The 16,287-nt window shown below is 40.7% G+C and overlaps 1 protein-coding gene across 22 annotated transcripts in view; it reads right to left on the bottom strand.

Moving 5' to 3' along the window:
• The window catches only part of HERC1 (HECT and RLD domain containing E3 ubiquitin protein ligase family member 1), a 214,834-nt gene that overhangs the window by 5,919 nt on the left and 192,628 nt on the right, over nt 1–16,287 (bottom strand). For 20 of the 22 annotated variants that reach the window (XM_089904282.1, XM_089904288.1, XM_089904296.1 and 17 more), the window contains 14 exons: nt 16,029–16,154; nt 15,020–15,158; nt 13,796–13,977; nt 12,833–12,988; nt 12,011–12,133; nt 10,821–10,923; nt 9,085–9,254; nt 7,570–7,708; nt 5,400–5,569; nt 4,148–4,317; nt 3,700–3,865; nt 2,492–2,568; nt 1,463–1,715; nt 816–968 (listed from right to left, as the gene is read on the bottom strand). In XM_089904282.1, the coding sequence (XP_089760408.1) occupies nt 816–968; nt 1,463–1,715; nt 2,492–2,568; nt 3,700–3,865; nt 4,148–4,317; nt 5,400–5,569; nt 7,570–7,708; nt 9,085–9,254; nt 10,821–10,923; nt 12,011–12,133; nt 12,833–12,988; nt 13,796–13,977; nt 15,020–15,158; nt 16,029–16,154 (2,127 nt within the window). Of the gene's footprint in view, nt 1–815; nt 969–1,462; nt 1,716–2,491; nt 2,569–3,699; nt 3,866–4,147; nt 4,318–5,399; nt 5,570–7,569; nt 7,709–9,084; nt 9,255–10,820; nt 10,924–12,010; nt 12,134–12,832; nt 12,989–13,795; nt 13,978–15,019; nt 15,159–16,028; nt 16,155–16,287 lie in introns of those variants that run through there. The other 2 variants (XM_089904370.1, XM_089904371.1) reach the window with 2 other exon arrangements.

Raw genomic sequence — 16,287 nt, 5'->3', positions numbered from 1 at the left:
GAAGGATTGTATAACCAAAACCACCACTTTTGGACACAATATTCATTTCTGTGGTCACTCACCATACTCCCATCATTTATTAAATGCTTACTACATATCAGCATAGAACAAGACTATATAAGTTATATATATGAAATCCATTTTTCATTCAATGTCTCACACACTAATTGAAGAAAAAAGACCCAAACTCTGCAGCCTAATTCTTAGACCACAACACAGAAGTATGTGATATCTTGAGGAATTTCTAGGTAACAAGAAAGATATGTACAGACCTGGAGGCAAGTCTGTCCAGAGAGGAGATGCATTCTCAGCTGGGGCTTGAAGGACTGCAGCAGGAGGGGGAAAGAAGCACTCACGTGGGATTGCAAGGCCAGTGTTTACGGGTTCATTCACATGGACCCCGACTGACCAAGCTGGAGTGGGACACTGGGTTGGGGGGCAGTAAGAAATGAAGACAAACAGGACAGAGGAAGAGTGAGAGCGAGAAGGCAGGCTCTGAAGGCCTGGGGGAGGGCTTGGCCTCAATCCTACCAGTGACCAATTCAGGGCTCACCTAAGGCCTTGAGTGAGGAGACAGCAGGCCCTGAGACTACGCCTGAAAAGTCTCTGAAAAGGGACTGAACTATATTGGGTTGGCCAAAAAGTCTTCCATAACATCGTGTGGAAAAACCCGAACGAACTTTTTGGCCAACCCAACAGATACTGATTAATCAACACAGTGAATTCATATGCCAAAATTCAGTAAAAACCAGACAGCTCCTGCTTGGAGACAAATGCAAACATTCATATGCACCTCCCAAAATGTTTCATCTCACCTGTCGGTCCATTTCATGAAGTCGATATTCAATGGCCCTCTCCACATACTCCTTCCTATTAGAAAACGTGAGTGGGATACTATTTCCACCAGGGATTATAGGAACCATTTTGCCATCGGCGCTCTGGCCAACAAAAGAATCAAGAGGAATCATCTGAGAATAGAAGAAAAAAGAATTTTTACTCCATGGTAGAAATGACCACAAAAAGTATGTTACACACAAATACAGAAAAACATTAACAATATCAAAATTTTTAAGGATGAAAACAAGGCAACTGAGATAACTGATCAGGCTGCTTGATCAGCAGAGAGCGCTGACTCATCTGGTTGTAATTAAAAATGAGGTTGAATCTCTCTGCTTCCAAATCAGGTTTGATGAACTCTGGTCATCCCAGGCCTCCCTCTCCACCTGGGTTCTCTCTGTCCTTCACTCTAGCAGGCAGAGAATGGATTAAAGGGGAAGGAGCAGAAGCTGGGTGCTGGAGCTGACTCTCTTAGTTATTTAAACTGCTGGTTTGAGCTGCTAAGCGCAGCAATGGCATATGGCATGGGTCAGCCAGACAGCGAATGGAAGGCCATACCTGAGCTTTACGCAGAAAAATTCTAGTCAACACCAACAGAAACATGAACCAGCCAGGATTTATTTACCTCATGGAAACTCTCCTCGGTAATCCCACTGTCTTCAATGTGAAGAATGCTGTTGAGAGTCTGCACGTAGAGCAGGTCCACCTCCTCCAGGTCTTCCAGGGTGAGTGGGACGCAGCACAGCTGCTTCCACACCAGAGGGGCTAAGTGGAGGTCCAGAGGCTTCTTTGTGCGAATGGCAACCCCCATTAAAATTCCCAAGAACTTAAACTGCATTAAGTGTTCATCGAGGCAGGCAGAAGGGTTAAAAAGGAACCTGCAGAATTAAAGGAACTATTTCAAACAAGGTTGTCCTCATTTTTATTAGAAATAAGTTATCAAACGGCTATAGCATTAGTCTAGACCTGTGCTGTCCAATATGGCAGTCATTAGCCGCATGTGGCTATTGAAATTAATTAAATAAAATCTAAAATTCAGCTCCTATAACCACATTTCAGGCGCTCAGTAGCCACATATGGCCTATCGCTATTGTTCTGGACAGCACAGGGACCATATTTTGAATTATTTTTAGAAGAACCATAAGAGGGTAAGTGAATGATCTATTAGTCCTTAAGCTACCTGCTCAAGGGTGCCCTATTTCCTAAAATCATTTCATTTATCATTTACAAGTCCATGAAGCAGGATCCAAAATTCAAACTTCGACAAATAAAGGAATAATACATAATTGCAAATACTAACTGCTGTGATTGGATAGCATATCAAAGGTTTTCAATGAGTTTTAATTCGTTGAGGGAAGGCCATGTAGGCCTTCAGAAACACGAAAGAAGTCTGGTTTCAATGTCAAGTCTGCACTTCCTCTAACCCTCAATGTATCATTGAGTTGATCTCATAATAAATAACAAGTCATGATGTAAGTGTCTTTCCTATGTGTGAAAAGAGAACAGTAGCAGTTCCTACTCCTTAGATCTATCATGAGGATTCAATGGGATAATCCATGTAAAACACTTAGTACAGTGCCTGGCATATAGTAAGCACTCAATAAATTTGAGTTATTATTACAGACATTCAATAACACTTGCTGACTGCCCTTACCTGTCCCTATTGTAACCCACTTCTGCGGTAGCATTGGGAGAGGGTATAAGAAGGTCAACAATACCAGTTTCAAGTTCCTGTAGAAGAAAGAAAAACAATTTCTTAGAAATGACAATCAAATGCATCAAGAAAACGAAACAATTAACATTAAAAATCATACTGAAAAGAGAATATTGAGGAATTTACAATGCTATATGACAACCAGCCATCTCTATAATTATTTTTGTGGTTGTAATTTAAAATGAATTTAGGAGACTCCCCCATGTGCAGAACTAAGGTGAAAAAGTCAATCCAGGGCACGAGTTGGGGTATCTGTGAGCAGGGTACAGTGATATTCAAATAAACTTAGTAAATGATAGCCAAGTATTATTTTAGTTACAGGATTTATCAGAAAAATCCTGATACTAGGCAAAGCTGGAAGGGTCAGAGCTGATCTGGAAGCAAAGCTGCCACTGTAGATCTTAAAATATGAACTGGTTCAAACTCTTTTTAATTAATTAATTAATTAATTAATTTTTGGCCGCCATGGGCCTTCGTTGCTGTGCATGGGCTTCTTATTGTGTGGCTTCTCTTGTTGCGGAGCACGGGCTCTAGGCGTGCAGGCTTCAGTAGTTGCAGCACGTGGGCTCAGTAGTTGCGGCACGCAGGCCCTAGAGAACACAGGCTTCAGCAGCTGGGGCACGTGGGCTCAGTAGCTGTGGATAGCGGGCCCTAGAGTGCAGGCTCAGTAGTTGTGGTGCATGGGCTTAGTTGCTCCGTGGCATGTGGGATCTTCCCAGACGAGGGCTTGAACCCATGTCCCCTGCATTGGCAGGCAGATTCTTAACCAGTGCGCCACCAGGGAAGCCCTGGTTCAAAATCTTAAGACTTTGAAATAAATGGGAGCACGTGGGTGGTCCTGGATTTGTCTGTTACATAAGTGTAAATATGTGTCATTGTTTCCTCTGCCAGTGTTACACAGCACAACAGATGGTGAGTCACTGGTAGATGGCGAAGCACTGGCACTTACTCAGTAAGGCATCTTCACAAAGCATTTCACAAACCTTTGCGGTAATTCACCTATACATCATTAACAGCGTAACTTTATGTAAGGGTTACAGATGCATCCTTGCTTACGTTTGTAAAAACATGCCAGAGTAATCCCTGGAAACAGTAAAACAGCCACCACCTGAGTGCACAACTCAGCAGGGGACACTGCATGAATATACCTGGCACATCTCTGTGATTGTGTCATCGAACACTCCTCCAGCATCATCAGCTCCTTCTCCAACCAGCTTAACTTTCCAGGCTCGGGAGGGCAGACGGAGGTCTGATGCATTCAGTTTAACTACTTGTCTTGCTATTTGAACAAAGATGGGCTTACACTTCCTTCCTCTTTAAAATAAAGGGAAAACATAATGAAATACAATGCTCTCAAATCACCACAAAAGTCACTTGAAGATATTTTCCCACCAGTGAATGAACAGGCCAGCTTAACAACAGCCAAACACTGTGCTAGGCCCACTGTAACCACACGGGGTACTGATGTAAAATACTATTACTATCCTACTTTACAAAGAGGAAGCTAAGGCTTCCTCACAGAGATCAGTTAGTAGTAAGTCCATCTCACAAAATGCTAGTTAATGAAACATATACACGTATACATAATATGCTAACCTGGTTGATATCCTCTTTACAGTAATTTGAGGTCCATAGTTTTTGCCTTGAACCATGGTTTTTCCTATAGAGCGCACCATTGGGAGGGTGTAGACTCTTGGGGCTAACAAAGGTCGGAGCTGTCCCTGCACAATGCCCCATGTTCCAGCATTATAATGAGATGTACTATTCTGTAACAGAAAGTAAGCTTAGCAGAAATGGTACAGTCTAAGGCTTAAAAGAAGTAACACATCTCACTTTTACAAATGCACTTCAAAAGCATAAATCTGGGTATTAGCCATTATTAGCAACTTTTTCAAAATATTTTTTCTGGTAAAGTATGATTATTATTTTTAAAAACTTAGAAGATACAGAAAAGGACACACACACAAGCACACAAATAAAATCATCCATAATCTTATCATATGGAGATGGCCCCATTAACGCTTTCATCTATTTCCTTCCAGTCTCCTTCCTTTTCACATTTTCGAGACCATACTATTTATTCAATTTTCCACTGCTTTTCTCACCTCACTTTATACCATACACATTTCTCTCACTAATTACAACAGGTTGCTAACACCCTTGTTTAGTGCTGCACAGTATTCTGTTGCCTGGTTGATTATCTATTTCTAACAATGATTTCTCAAACCTCTCATATGCCATGACTGGTTACCCAAAGGATTTTTGACTAACAGTTTTACAAACTAACACACATTTTGGCAGGCATGCCTACACATTAAACAAACAAACAAACATAGCCAGCTTGCTTTCTTCCTAAATTATCAGGCTGTTCTACAAAGACAATCAAATCAGCCAAATTTACTTTCTCTCCCCCACCTATCCCTCCACAGGGTATGCTCATTTGTAAGCTCATTTGTAAGGAGAGCAAGAAGTCTCCAAAATTTCTCAGACTCACTTACATAAGCACCTTGACTGTGGTGCTAACACCTTTGTGTGCTTAAGCTTTAAAATCATATTCTGGAGTTCGTAGAAAATACATGCTTAGCTTTTAGCCATTCATACTTCCTTGAACTTTGGACAAACCGAAACACAGAAGGAAGACCACTGTGTGTTCAACAGCATGATAACCTATATCTGGACTGTCCTTAATCCAGCAATAAAAGGGGAGCAGAATTGGTGCCTTTTCTACATCTCTTGGGTGCTGAGAGTAAAAAGCATTAGCTACGCAAGAATTTTCTGAAGGCTGAGAAAGAGGCCCTGGGACCTGGTAAGCACATCACAGGCACTGCTTTCCAAGCCACCATTTTACCTGATTGTTGGGGCTGAGGTTCAGCAGCCTCCAGGATGAGTACATGAGGTCAGAGAAGTGGTAAAGCAGCCGGAGCCTGGCCCTCGCGGTGTGAATGCTCACCTCCCTCAGCGCCCCATACTGGGGCGGCACTGCATCGGGCAGGCCCAGCTGCAGAGGCACTGACACACCTGCCCAGAACACAAATGCACACTTGTAGAGGAAAATGCATTGTTTTCATCATGTTTAGTGTTTTGAAAAATTTCAAACACACATGGAAGTTGCAAGTATATAATGAACACCCATTCCCACCACTTAAATACTAAAATTAATATTTTGCTATATATGCTTTATCACTTATTTATCAATTCCCCTATTCACCATCCATTCATCTTAATTTTTTGATGCACCTTTTGATGCACCTGTGTTGGTTTGTAAAACATCTTTTTAATTTATCATTATGGAAACTTGCTTTTTTTTTTCTCCTTTAATTTAGTTACCCATTTAACTATGGGACTTAAAACAGTTCCTGCACAAAAAAACTCCAAACAATAAAACCCAAATTCATTCTTTCATATTCAACAACTGTCATCTTCATAATAACACAAGGTGTGGGCCAGGACCAGGTAGGCAGTTCTGGAAAATGGAAATGGGCAACTCAGCAGAGCCACCTCCCATACTTACTAGGGATCTGACAGAAAGTGACCATGACAGAATGAAAGATATCAGTAGATGATTCAGGAAGGCTTTATACTGCAAGGATAAGAGCTCTGCAGAGCAAAAACTACAAGGACTGTATCCATGGTTATCATCTTATAGAAACACACAAAAGACTAAGAATAAGATACTCAACTTATTTGAGTTTCCTGCAAATAAAGATTTGTACAGTTCAATTCTCAGAGGTATTTTCCTACTATTAGTTAAAGCTAACATTTATTGAGTACTTTTATGTGCCTGGCACTGTTCTAAGAGCTTCACATGAATTGATTCATTTACTCCTACAGTTCTTTACAATAGGTGCTATTACCCTTGCTTTGCAGACAAAGAAACTGAGCCTCAGGGTCACTCAGCTCCTAAGTGGAGGAGCCAGGATTGAACCCGAGCAATGTGGTTCCTGAGTCTGAACCTTCAGCCACCATGCTGTATGGTCTCTGTCCTGAAGTGGAAGGGAAATCCCACTGGAAGCTAAAGAGGCCCCTGAGTACCTGAAATTGTCAGTGGGCCGGCAGCACTGCTCATTCTGGGCTCTGTTAACCAGAAACCATCTCTTGCTTGTTTGGAATCTACTTGGCAGTCCTACCTTGCTCTCTCAGGGTATGTAAGAGAAAACAATCTCTATGGGAAGTCTTTCCCAAGGACCTGTGGCTAAAAGTAGAGGGCTTCACAAAAAGGGATGAGAATACGGAGCTCTCAGGCACAAGGTCACTTCAGGGAAGTTCTAGTGCCTTAGATCCCAGAGGATGGTTTTAGAAAGGACTTGAGGGCCTGGGAAAGAAATAGACCAAATATGAAGAAATGCATAAGGATAAGTATCATACTTAAAGCAATGGTTACATTTGTGGGGAACAAAAGATGGATCCGATCAGGGAGTGTACACAGTAGGGTGTTAGGTACACAAATATGCATTTTATTTTCTTTATATCTTTTTGTAGACCTATGAGGATTTTGTAATAAATTAAAAGCAAAACATACAAAAGGTAGAAACAGCCCATCAGTCCTGCTATATACACTGGAGTAAAATGGCAACAATTTTTTTTTGTTTTTCTGCTGTGCCAATGTATAGACAACATCATGTTTCAAACGGCTGACTAGGGTGAAGAAGCTGACAAGTGGTCTCCGGGCTTTTCATCTTTATTCCTTAACAGCATGGCTTAGAAAGTTACAGTTCATCACTACTATATATAAAAAATACTTTATTGCTATTCCAAAATTATAAATTTTGCTTGCCTAAGTGATACATTTTCTTCCTTTGGGGAGCAGAGAGGGACTGCTATGTAATGAAGTCTGCAGGAGAATCGCCTGCTCTGAAAGTATTTGCAGTACTGTAGTACAAAGAGTGCTTTGGTTGTGTGGGGGAAGGTTTGATGGTTTCAGAATGGTGCCTGGATGCAGTGTGAAGCTGGCAAGCAAACAGTGCAGCTGGGGAGTGCTGAAAGAGAGGCTGCAGGAGCAGGGATATGTCATCCCTCACCTGGTGCTCTTGGTGGGACAGGTGGCGCTGTCCATGCAGCACTGTGGCAGCGACCGGCCGAGATCTGCCGAATGTTTTTCCCTTGCAGAACTGTTACCAGGGTTGGTTCTCGAACGTGGTTGGTGTGGCCTAAGCCAAGCTGGAAATAAATTACAAATACACAGAGATTCAATTAGAAAGAGGAAGAGAGGAAGTCAAGATGATAAAATTTGTCTTGGATGGTAGCAGATATAAATAAGTTACTACCTGTACCAAGCAATGGCATCAAAATAATGAAATTAGTTCTGATTTTCTCTATCAGAATGATCCTCATAGTTTATACTGTCTCCTAAAAACTAAGCTGTAACAAGGTCATTCCAAATCTAGCAGACGAGTCTTAATGACTGAAAACATCTTTGAACTCCACTTCTAGAGAGGAAATAAATTCTTGGCAAGTTAAAAAAAAAAACAAAACAGAATGATCTACAGAGCTTTTACTTAGAACACACTGATTTCTTGACTTTTAACATGGACTGCCTGTGTAACAGTAAATAAACAATTATGAAAACATACATAGAAGCAGATTCTCAACTCCGGATCTCTGTCCTTGGGGTCCGACTAGGACACCCAGTGTTTCAGTGGCTGAGCATCTCAACATCATCAGGCAGGATCATGTCAAGGCCCTGCCAGGGACCTTCCAAAGGTGTCTCATCAGCAACTCCCTTCTCATTAAGATAATGTGCAACCACACTGTTGAGCAGTTTCCCCATCTGTTAATATAGTGACGAGGACACCACAGAGCTACTGTGAATAATACTGGACCTTGAACTTGAGGGTCGTTGGCTCTAGGGGCAGCTAGACGTAGAGAGGATTTACAGAGGAAGGAGATGTTGTTCGCATGTGGAGCTGAAAGCCACTCTAGTAGCAGGTATCTCAGACCTGCCCCACCAAAGTGTGTCCCTTCTCCACATACAGGATAGGCTGAACACATCAACCTCTTGAGTCTTTTCTCAACCTCTTACAGGCTCAGTTTACCACTCTACGTAATGGGAGTGACAAGACTTCCTGAACAAACACAAACATACTTTGTATACTGTCATATTATAAAATATAGAAGTATTGTTTCATCCTTTCCATTTTCCAGATCAACTGATGCTCCTAGTACCTAGCCTCTTTTATTACTGTAGTGAAAATGATGATTAATCGTGATAGCAGCAAATACTGAACACTTATAAAGTGCTGTTTACTATGTGCTAGGCACTTCTCAGTGTGTGTAGACACATATATATTCAGCGAATCCCCTTAACCACTTTACTGTACTGCCAGATTTTTTTTAAACCATGATATAACACTTACTAGACCATCATCAAGAGACAGAGAGGCACAACTGGACTCCAGATAATCAGCCCCAGAGCAAAGTGACGTGCTTGAGGTTTTGTGTAGATATTCCGAGTTTCTAGCTTATCCCTTTGCCAAATGAAGAATGTTGTCAGATTTCTAGAACATGACAGAGCAGCAAGCGAGATAAATATGTACCTGCCCCTCTGAATTGCTCCCCCAGGCATACACATCTCCAGTTGATGCCAAAGCAAGTGTATGTTCAGCTCCAACGGCCACATCTTCGATGACCACTCCAGCCAGGACAGGGATTTGCTGTGGTCGATTGTGATTGCGAGCACGCCCTTCTGGCAAGCCTATCAAACGATCTGAAAAAATAGCAAGAGGACATTTATTGACGGCACACCACAGTCCTTTTACATTTCCTGATGAGTCATTTAATGTCTATGGTGGTATGGCAATGACATACATAACTCACTGGGGCAAAAGCTGCTTTGCCAGTAAGGTATACTGGATTCTGAGCGAATAAAGTTTAAAACTGTTTCTTTGCAAAATGTCACGATCTCCTTTTTCATAAAAATAAATAAAATTTAATTTAAAATTTGCAGCTTATTTCAAACCAAGAGGCACCTCTAGCATCCTCATACTTGAGAGGACTGGCACGTAATTCACAGAGGCCCTAAAGTTCTTGCATTCTAAGAAAAGACATCATGCAACCTGTCCTGTCCTCAAATTTCCAGCCAACTTCTCCCCTTCTCTTTGCTGCCAAACTTCTACGAAGTGCAGGCCAGTCCCTGTTGCTTCACATGCTGTAGGCCTGTTTGGCTTGGCCACCTTCTGCAGCCTAACTTGCATTCTCACCACTGCACTGAAACTGTACTCTCAAAAGCCATGAATAGTCCTAACTGCCTACACTGCAGCAGCCTCTTCTCCAGCTCTAGCCCATGGAGCTCCACTTTACCTTCTGATAATGTGGCCTCAGCTCCTTCTGCCCCTCAGAGACTCTGCACTGTCCTGGCTCCCCAACTACCTCTCTCCCCACTCTCTTCAAAGCCAGCTCTCCCATGTTCACCTGCCCTTTACTCACATTCCCTAGAGTTTTACCCTCCACTTTTTTCATGCCATATTCTCTCCCTGGGTTTCTTAGAGCTTATTAATATGGCTTTAACTACACCATTAGGAATTATGCAAACCTACATCTCCATAAACAATCTCCCTGGAGTTCCAGATCCAAATCCCCAGTAACTTGCTAGACTTCTCCATACATGTAGTCTAGAGTATATGGCCCCAGTTCAATATGACTAAAACTAAGCTCCTTATCTCTTTCACCAGAACCAACTTCCCTGGCCTCAGCAGCGTCCATGTTCTTCCAAGACTAGAAACTTCAATCACAGCTCACTTCTTCCCCCCTCTTCCTCACACATTCTTCAGTCACTACAACTTGCAAAGAAGTTCCATTTACAAAGCTGAATATATTGCCAGGGAATCCCACTGTGGATGCTTAGATTTTGAACTTACTCAAGATTTGAATCCCAAATGCCTGTGAATTCCTAAGACCTGGACCCCCAGTCCCTGCAAGGGCTGGGAAGTGAGGCAGGATCCAGAGGAGCTCTGGTGGTCAAGGCAGTGTTTGTGGTAGCATGGCAGAGGCAGCAGAGAGGAGGAAGGGAAGGGCTTTGCCAGGAACTCTTCTGGCAAGAATGAAGGCTCTGGCATGAGGGGCCATCAATGGGGAGGAGAGTTTGTCCTTACAACAAATATCATGAAAGTGGAGCAGAAAAGTCGCTAGTGAATGAAGGTTGTGTGGCCAATCATCACCCAGAATGAAAAATGACTCAGTTTAAGCACTTTCTATACGGCTGGAAGGCAAATGTTTCTGTAATACATGTGTGCACAAAATAAGCAATATAATTAATGCCTGGAAAATGCCCTACCTTGACCAAAGGTATACACATGACCATCTTTGGTCAATGCAACAGAAAACTGAGTTCCACACGCAACCTTTTTTATTCCAATTCCACAAAGGACATCAACTTTCTGCAAAATAAAAGCATAAGGCACATAATTTAAAAAGGAAAATAAAAACACTCGAATTTGCCTACTGGCATGTATAAACTCAAGGATTATCTTCCAATAAAAATACTAATAGTCACTTACTTGTTTTCAGCCATATCCACACTCCTAAATGTTATTTTCTCATACTGCTCTGCAAACTACCTGAATTTGGGCGAATATTGTAGGGGGTAGGGGACGTTTAACTAAAATCCCCAGGACCCCATGTGAAGTGGAAACATTCCTCTGGGCAACGGAAACCAAAGAGAATCCTATGGCTGTTTAAAGAACACCGTAAGACCATGTAAAGCCGTGGGCTGCTCCCAGTTAGATCTTTTCTGCTTTCAGAGGTGACAATAACTGCTTTATATGTTCTCCAGAGAGGATTTCCTTCCTTTTTGTATCCCTAGCTGAATATTCACCAGTCTAGCTATCAAGATGTCACAGACTATATACGACAGTGAATCTGGAGTTGAATATAAATTGAATACTTGTAAATCATGCTGCTTCTTAAATGTGTTAGAAAAATCCGCATAAAAAGGATTGCACAGGAGGTCTTCTGAAGAGCCAAGAAACCTTCTATAATGTGAATAAAGCCTCTAAATCATTTGTTTATGGACTTGGATTTCCTATTACTTTTTAAATGCACATATATAATTCAGTGGTAATAATAAGCTGAAATGGCAGTCACAAGCAGAGAGTTACAAAACATTGTTCATGGTTCCCTCCATAAGACACCCTGGAGATATGTTTATACTTATTTCTTCTCTACATGGGAGGTAGTCCTACACTACTCAGCCCATGACAAAGACAGATGCTTGTCCTTGCAGCATTTTTACATCCAGTTTAGTAATTAATGCTTATTAATTACTTATTTTAATTAATTTATTTAAAATTACTTATTTAAAATAAGATCTGGAATGCTGGAAATTTAAGAATAAGCAAAAGAAGCTTCTAAATTTCATTATGAATTACCAAAAATGTTAAAGGTAAATTACTTCCAGCTAAAAAGAGGTACTGACATAGAAGAAAACCATGTTGCCTGAATCTCTAGATTAAAGCCAATACTGACCTGAGGTGAAGATTTTGCAGTGGAATTTCCTAAGCCGAGTTTTCCATAGTCCCCATCTCCAAAAGCCCACACCATGGAGCCATCTGCTGACACTGCCAAAGTATGGTTTAAGCCACAAGCCACCTGGAGAAATAACAGGGTGGTAAGGCAAATCACAATACCTAAAACACCCATTTCTGGGACACTCTGTCTTGACTTCAGTGAAAAACCTGGCTGTGTTTCCAAAAATTTTTATTGGTTTCAGGGCCTTACATATGTTAACCAAAATGTGTCATGAAGAAAAAAATTCTTAATGTCCACAAACAAAAAACCTTTTTCAAAGTAAAATCCTTCAAATATCTGTGGCTAACTCTGAATCAGAGAGCACAAAAGATAGGAAAAAGTACATATGATTAAAAAATACTCATTCACACCAGAGACAGTCTAAGGAATGATAAAAGATAAAAATAGTAAAAGATAAAAATATTTTATCTCATCTTCTTGTTAAGAGAGAGTCTCAAAATGTACAGGTCAGGAACAATTATTACTTAAGAGCAGCAGCTACCAATGATGCTGCAGTTCAGCCATCTACTTCCAGGATACTGAAGAGGAGTTACTATATTGCTTAAAGCTTTCATATCAAGTGGTATTATGAAGAGGATTTTAAGATATTCACATCCTGAATTAAGACTTCCATTTGTTTATCAATTAGGCCAAACAAAATGTACATCAGGTTAAGTACGAGTGGTGATTCTAGTTTTCCTGAAAGGACAATGTCTAAGTGCACATAGGGGAAACAAGAAACTGTGATCATATAGAACGTATTATTGATTTATTCCATGCCTGTCCAATCTGATACCCCTCCAGTGCAGTTACTCTCTCTGGAAGTTTTTTGTTCGAAGTGTTTCCAAGACCCAGACGACCGTAGTCACCATTCCCAAAGGTAAACAGTTTGCCATCTGATGTTACCACTGCTGAATGTTTGAAGCCACAAGACATCTACGAATAGAACAAACAAGAACAAAAATTTTAACAAGAGGGCATACTAAGAAAGAAATCAGTCCTTTTTGGTTATTAATACAGTAATAATCTTTAAGTAAACTTCACTGAAAACTCAGGATCTTCAAGACCAGTATGTCCTATCCACCCAAGTGGCCCTCCTGCTCCCCCAAGTCTGATCTACCTCAAAATCCTCAGGAAGACCAAGCTAAACAGCATACCTTGGAAGTGTTGCTACTCTTCAGCTACGCAGGGATGACCTAGACTATATGAGTTAATGAATAGGGAAATTCTTTGTAAACTTTAAGGTGCTATGTAACTTTACAATATTATTTTAGATCACAAACTGATTTTCCAGAAAATGTATATGAACTCAACCTTTGTAACGATAATGATAGGTTGAAAGCAAAGCTTTCCATTTAACACTATATCAAGAACTGTGGGGCAGGAGTTAAACCCCACTTCTTCCAAGGACCTGAAGCACCCTGGCCTGGGTCAACCAGCTGGCTCAGGAAAAAGGACTCCATTCTAACACCAAAGCCCATTCAAACTCCTGAGACACTCAAGAATGACTCTGAACCACCAAAAACACTGGATCTTTTATCATGGGGTAATAAATTTTTACTACTGTTTTTCATTACCTAAACTTGAGAACTCAACACCTAGTATGCTTACATTCAAAGATAAACTTATCCAGGCGCAACTATGTCCCGCATGCCACAACTAAGACCCGGCACAGCCAAATAAATAAATAAACAAACATTAAAAAAAAAAAAAAAAGATAAACTTATCCATATTCTGTCCGACCTGCACCACTTCTTCTCCCTGTAAGGCTTCAATCTGCCTGGGCCGCCGCTGCCTGTCGCTGTTCCCATGGCCGAGTTTGCCATAATCACCATCTCCCCAGCTAAAGACCTCACCACTTTCAGTCAGGGCCATTGAGTGTCCATCAGAACCACAGGAAGTCACCAGCTGGGTCACCACAAAGCCTGGAACAGAGCAGAAACCCAACAAGAGTCGCTGAATGTTAAAAGTCCCCTCTTTACTTGAAGCTGCTACAGAGTAATCTCACAGAATCAAAAAATACCACAACAGTACTTCAGAAATATAAACAATGTCTTTAATTTTAAATCAGATTTGCAGCCATAACCTAGAAAATTGGGAGCAGTCACATAAAATGATGATGACAAGGAAGAGGAGACGGGTGATAGGAGCAGTTATAGTCACTAAAGATTATGTTCTAGCCACTCCTATAAATGCTTTACATGGATCGCTCATTTTCTATTTTCACACAGATCCTATGAGGCAGATATTATCATCACCACTTTTACAACTGGGGAAACTGAGTCACAAAGAGGTTTAGTAGCTTGTGCCAAGTACCCGAGGCAGGATCTAATAGAACCGAACAGGAACCAAGCCCTCCCATCCCCAGTGTTGTGCACTTCACACACACATCTGAAGGAAGAGAACTTAGAGCTACTCAAGAATTTGTTCTGAACTCATGTTACTTGTATGCTTTTACTTTAAAAACTCAATTTGCTCTCTTTGTAGGCTTCAGAGTCATAAAAGTTAACTTTAGGAACAAGCCAGGGGTCCGTGCAGTGGTTTTTCCAGAGGTTTTCTTTCTCCAAGTCACAGAGCACTCTGATGGGGATGCCCTTTAAAGTCTTTAGTACATACACACATTTCCGTATAAATTGATTTTTAATGTTAATGAAGCACATGCATGATTACTATTGCTATTAATAGTTGCCTAATTACAGTTTTGCAATTTTAAAGAATTTGTTTACAATCTTCAGTGTGTATTAACACAGCAATTCTAGCATGGCTATGATAAGTAACTTGCAAAATAATACAGCTCAAAATATAGAAAATTAAGGTTGTACGTGCCTAAACAAGAATCTAAATATAAGTGAAAACCCTACATGACTTTATCTAGCAAAGGTTTGAGATGAGTTCTAACATAATAAGCAAACATTCCTACAGATAGGTCATAGTTTCCGATCAGCTTTTAACTGAGGATAATTTTACCTTGTAAGGCTGAAATAACTGTCAGCACATGAAGGTCATCTGAATTTCCTTGTCCTAATCTGCCATAACTTCCTTCCCCACAAGCCAACACTGTGCCATTGGCCTGTATGACAAAGGTACAATTCTGACCACATATAACCTAGTATAAAAACACATAATTAAATATATTATCTTTTATTATATACCTTTATCAGGCAAACATTTAAAATGATTCCATGTATACTTAGGATACCTTTATCGGTTCTTTTATCCTTTCATTAAAGAGGAAGGGTTGACATAACAATGGGGTTCCTATAAGCCCTTGATTATTATAAAACCTCTTACTTAACCAAGAGATGTATGAGGCTCATCTGATGATTTAAAATACTTTAGAAACATGTTATCTACAGGGCTTTCAGCCAACTGTGCAGAGTTTAAATAATAACATTAACAGCAAAATAGATAAAAGAAGTAAAAGGAGAGGCTGATGGGAAAATAGTAAAGACTGGCTGGAGGCCACAAGAAGCAGAAATTGCAGGGGATATACACATGAAAGAACAGTGTATCCTGGGGCTTACCGAGGTAGAGAAGAATGGAAGAGAAAGCAGTGGCCTCAAGAAGGGTTTAGAAATATAGTACCATGATTATTAGATGAGGGGAGGAGTGTCAATGACATCTGGTTAAAGATCCCAGTGAGTTTATGGCCCCCAAAGAGAGAATTAATAATTACCAATATCTTAACTTCTATAAATATATGCTGGGCAGGCATAATGCATCATGATGTTAATTCATGATACGTGAAAACAAGAAAAATTTAGAAACGTATTAACAAAACCTAAGTCTGATAAAAACTCTAAAAAACTTTTATTTAGAAGCTATATACAAGCTATATATCATGACTTTCTTTGGTGATTCCTCACAATAGACTATGCAATGGACAAACTTTATCCTACAGTGAGTTACTGACAGCAAGGGAATCAGAATTGTCAGTTCCCAAGTTTCTTCTACATTTCTTTACCCTGTTAGTTACCTGTTGTGCCTGTGAGAATGAGGGAGCTGCTGCAGGTACCATTACATTTCTTCCAGCTTCTGCCAGCTGTCCATGCCTGCCAGCACCCCACAGGTAGACATCACATTTACCTCCCAGGTGCCAGTCCTAGAAAACCACAATCAAGTCAAAATTTGATTCATTAATTCATTCAAACAAGCATGTACTGGGTACTAAGTGTGTACCAGCCTCTATGGGGGACACCAGGACACGAACACACAAGCATTTGGAACCAGAAGAT

Source organism: Delphinapterus leucas, chromosome 2, assembly GCF_059928025.1.
Source record: "Delphinapterus leucas isolate spDelLeu-1000000601 "Yukka" chromosome 2, BTC_Dleu_Yukka2, whole genome shotgun sequence".
Classification (NCBI taxonomy): Eukaryota; Metazoa; Chordata; class Mammalia; order Artiodactyla; family Monodontidae; genus Delphinapterus; species Delphinapterus leucas.
Note: the sequence above shows the minus strand (reverse complement) of the source record. Positions and strands in the feature narration are given on the sequence as shown.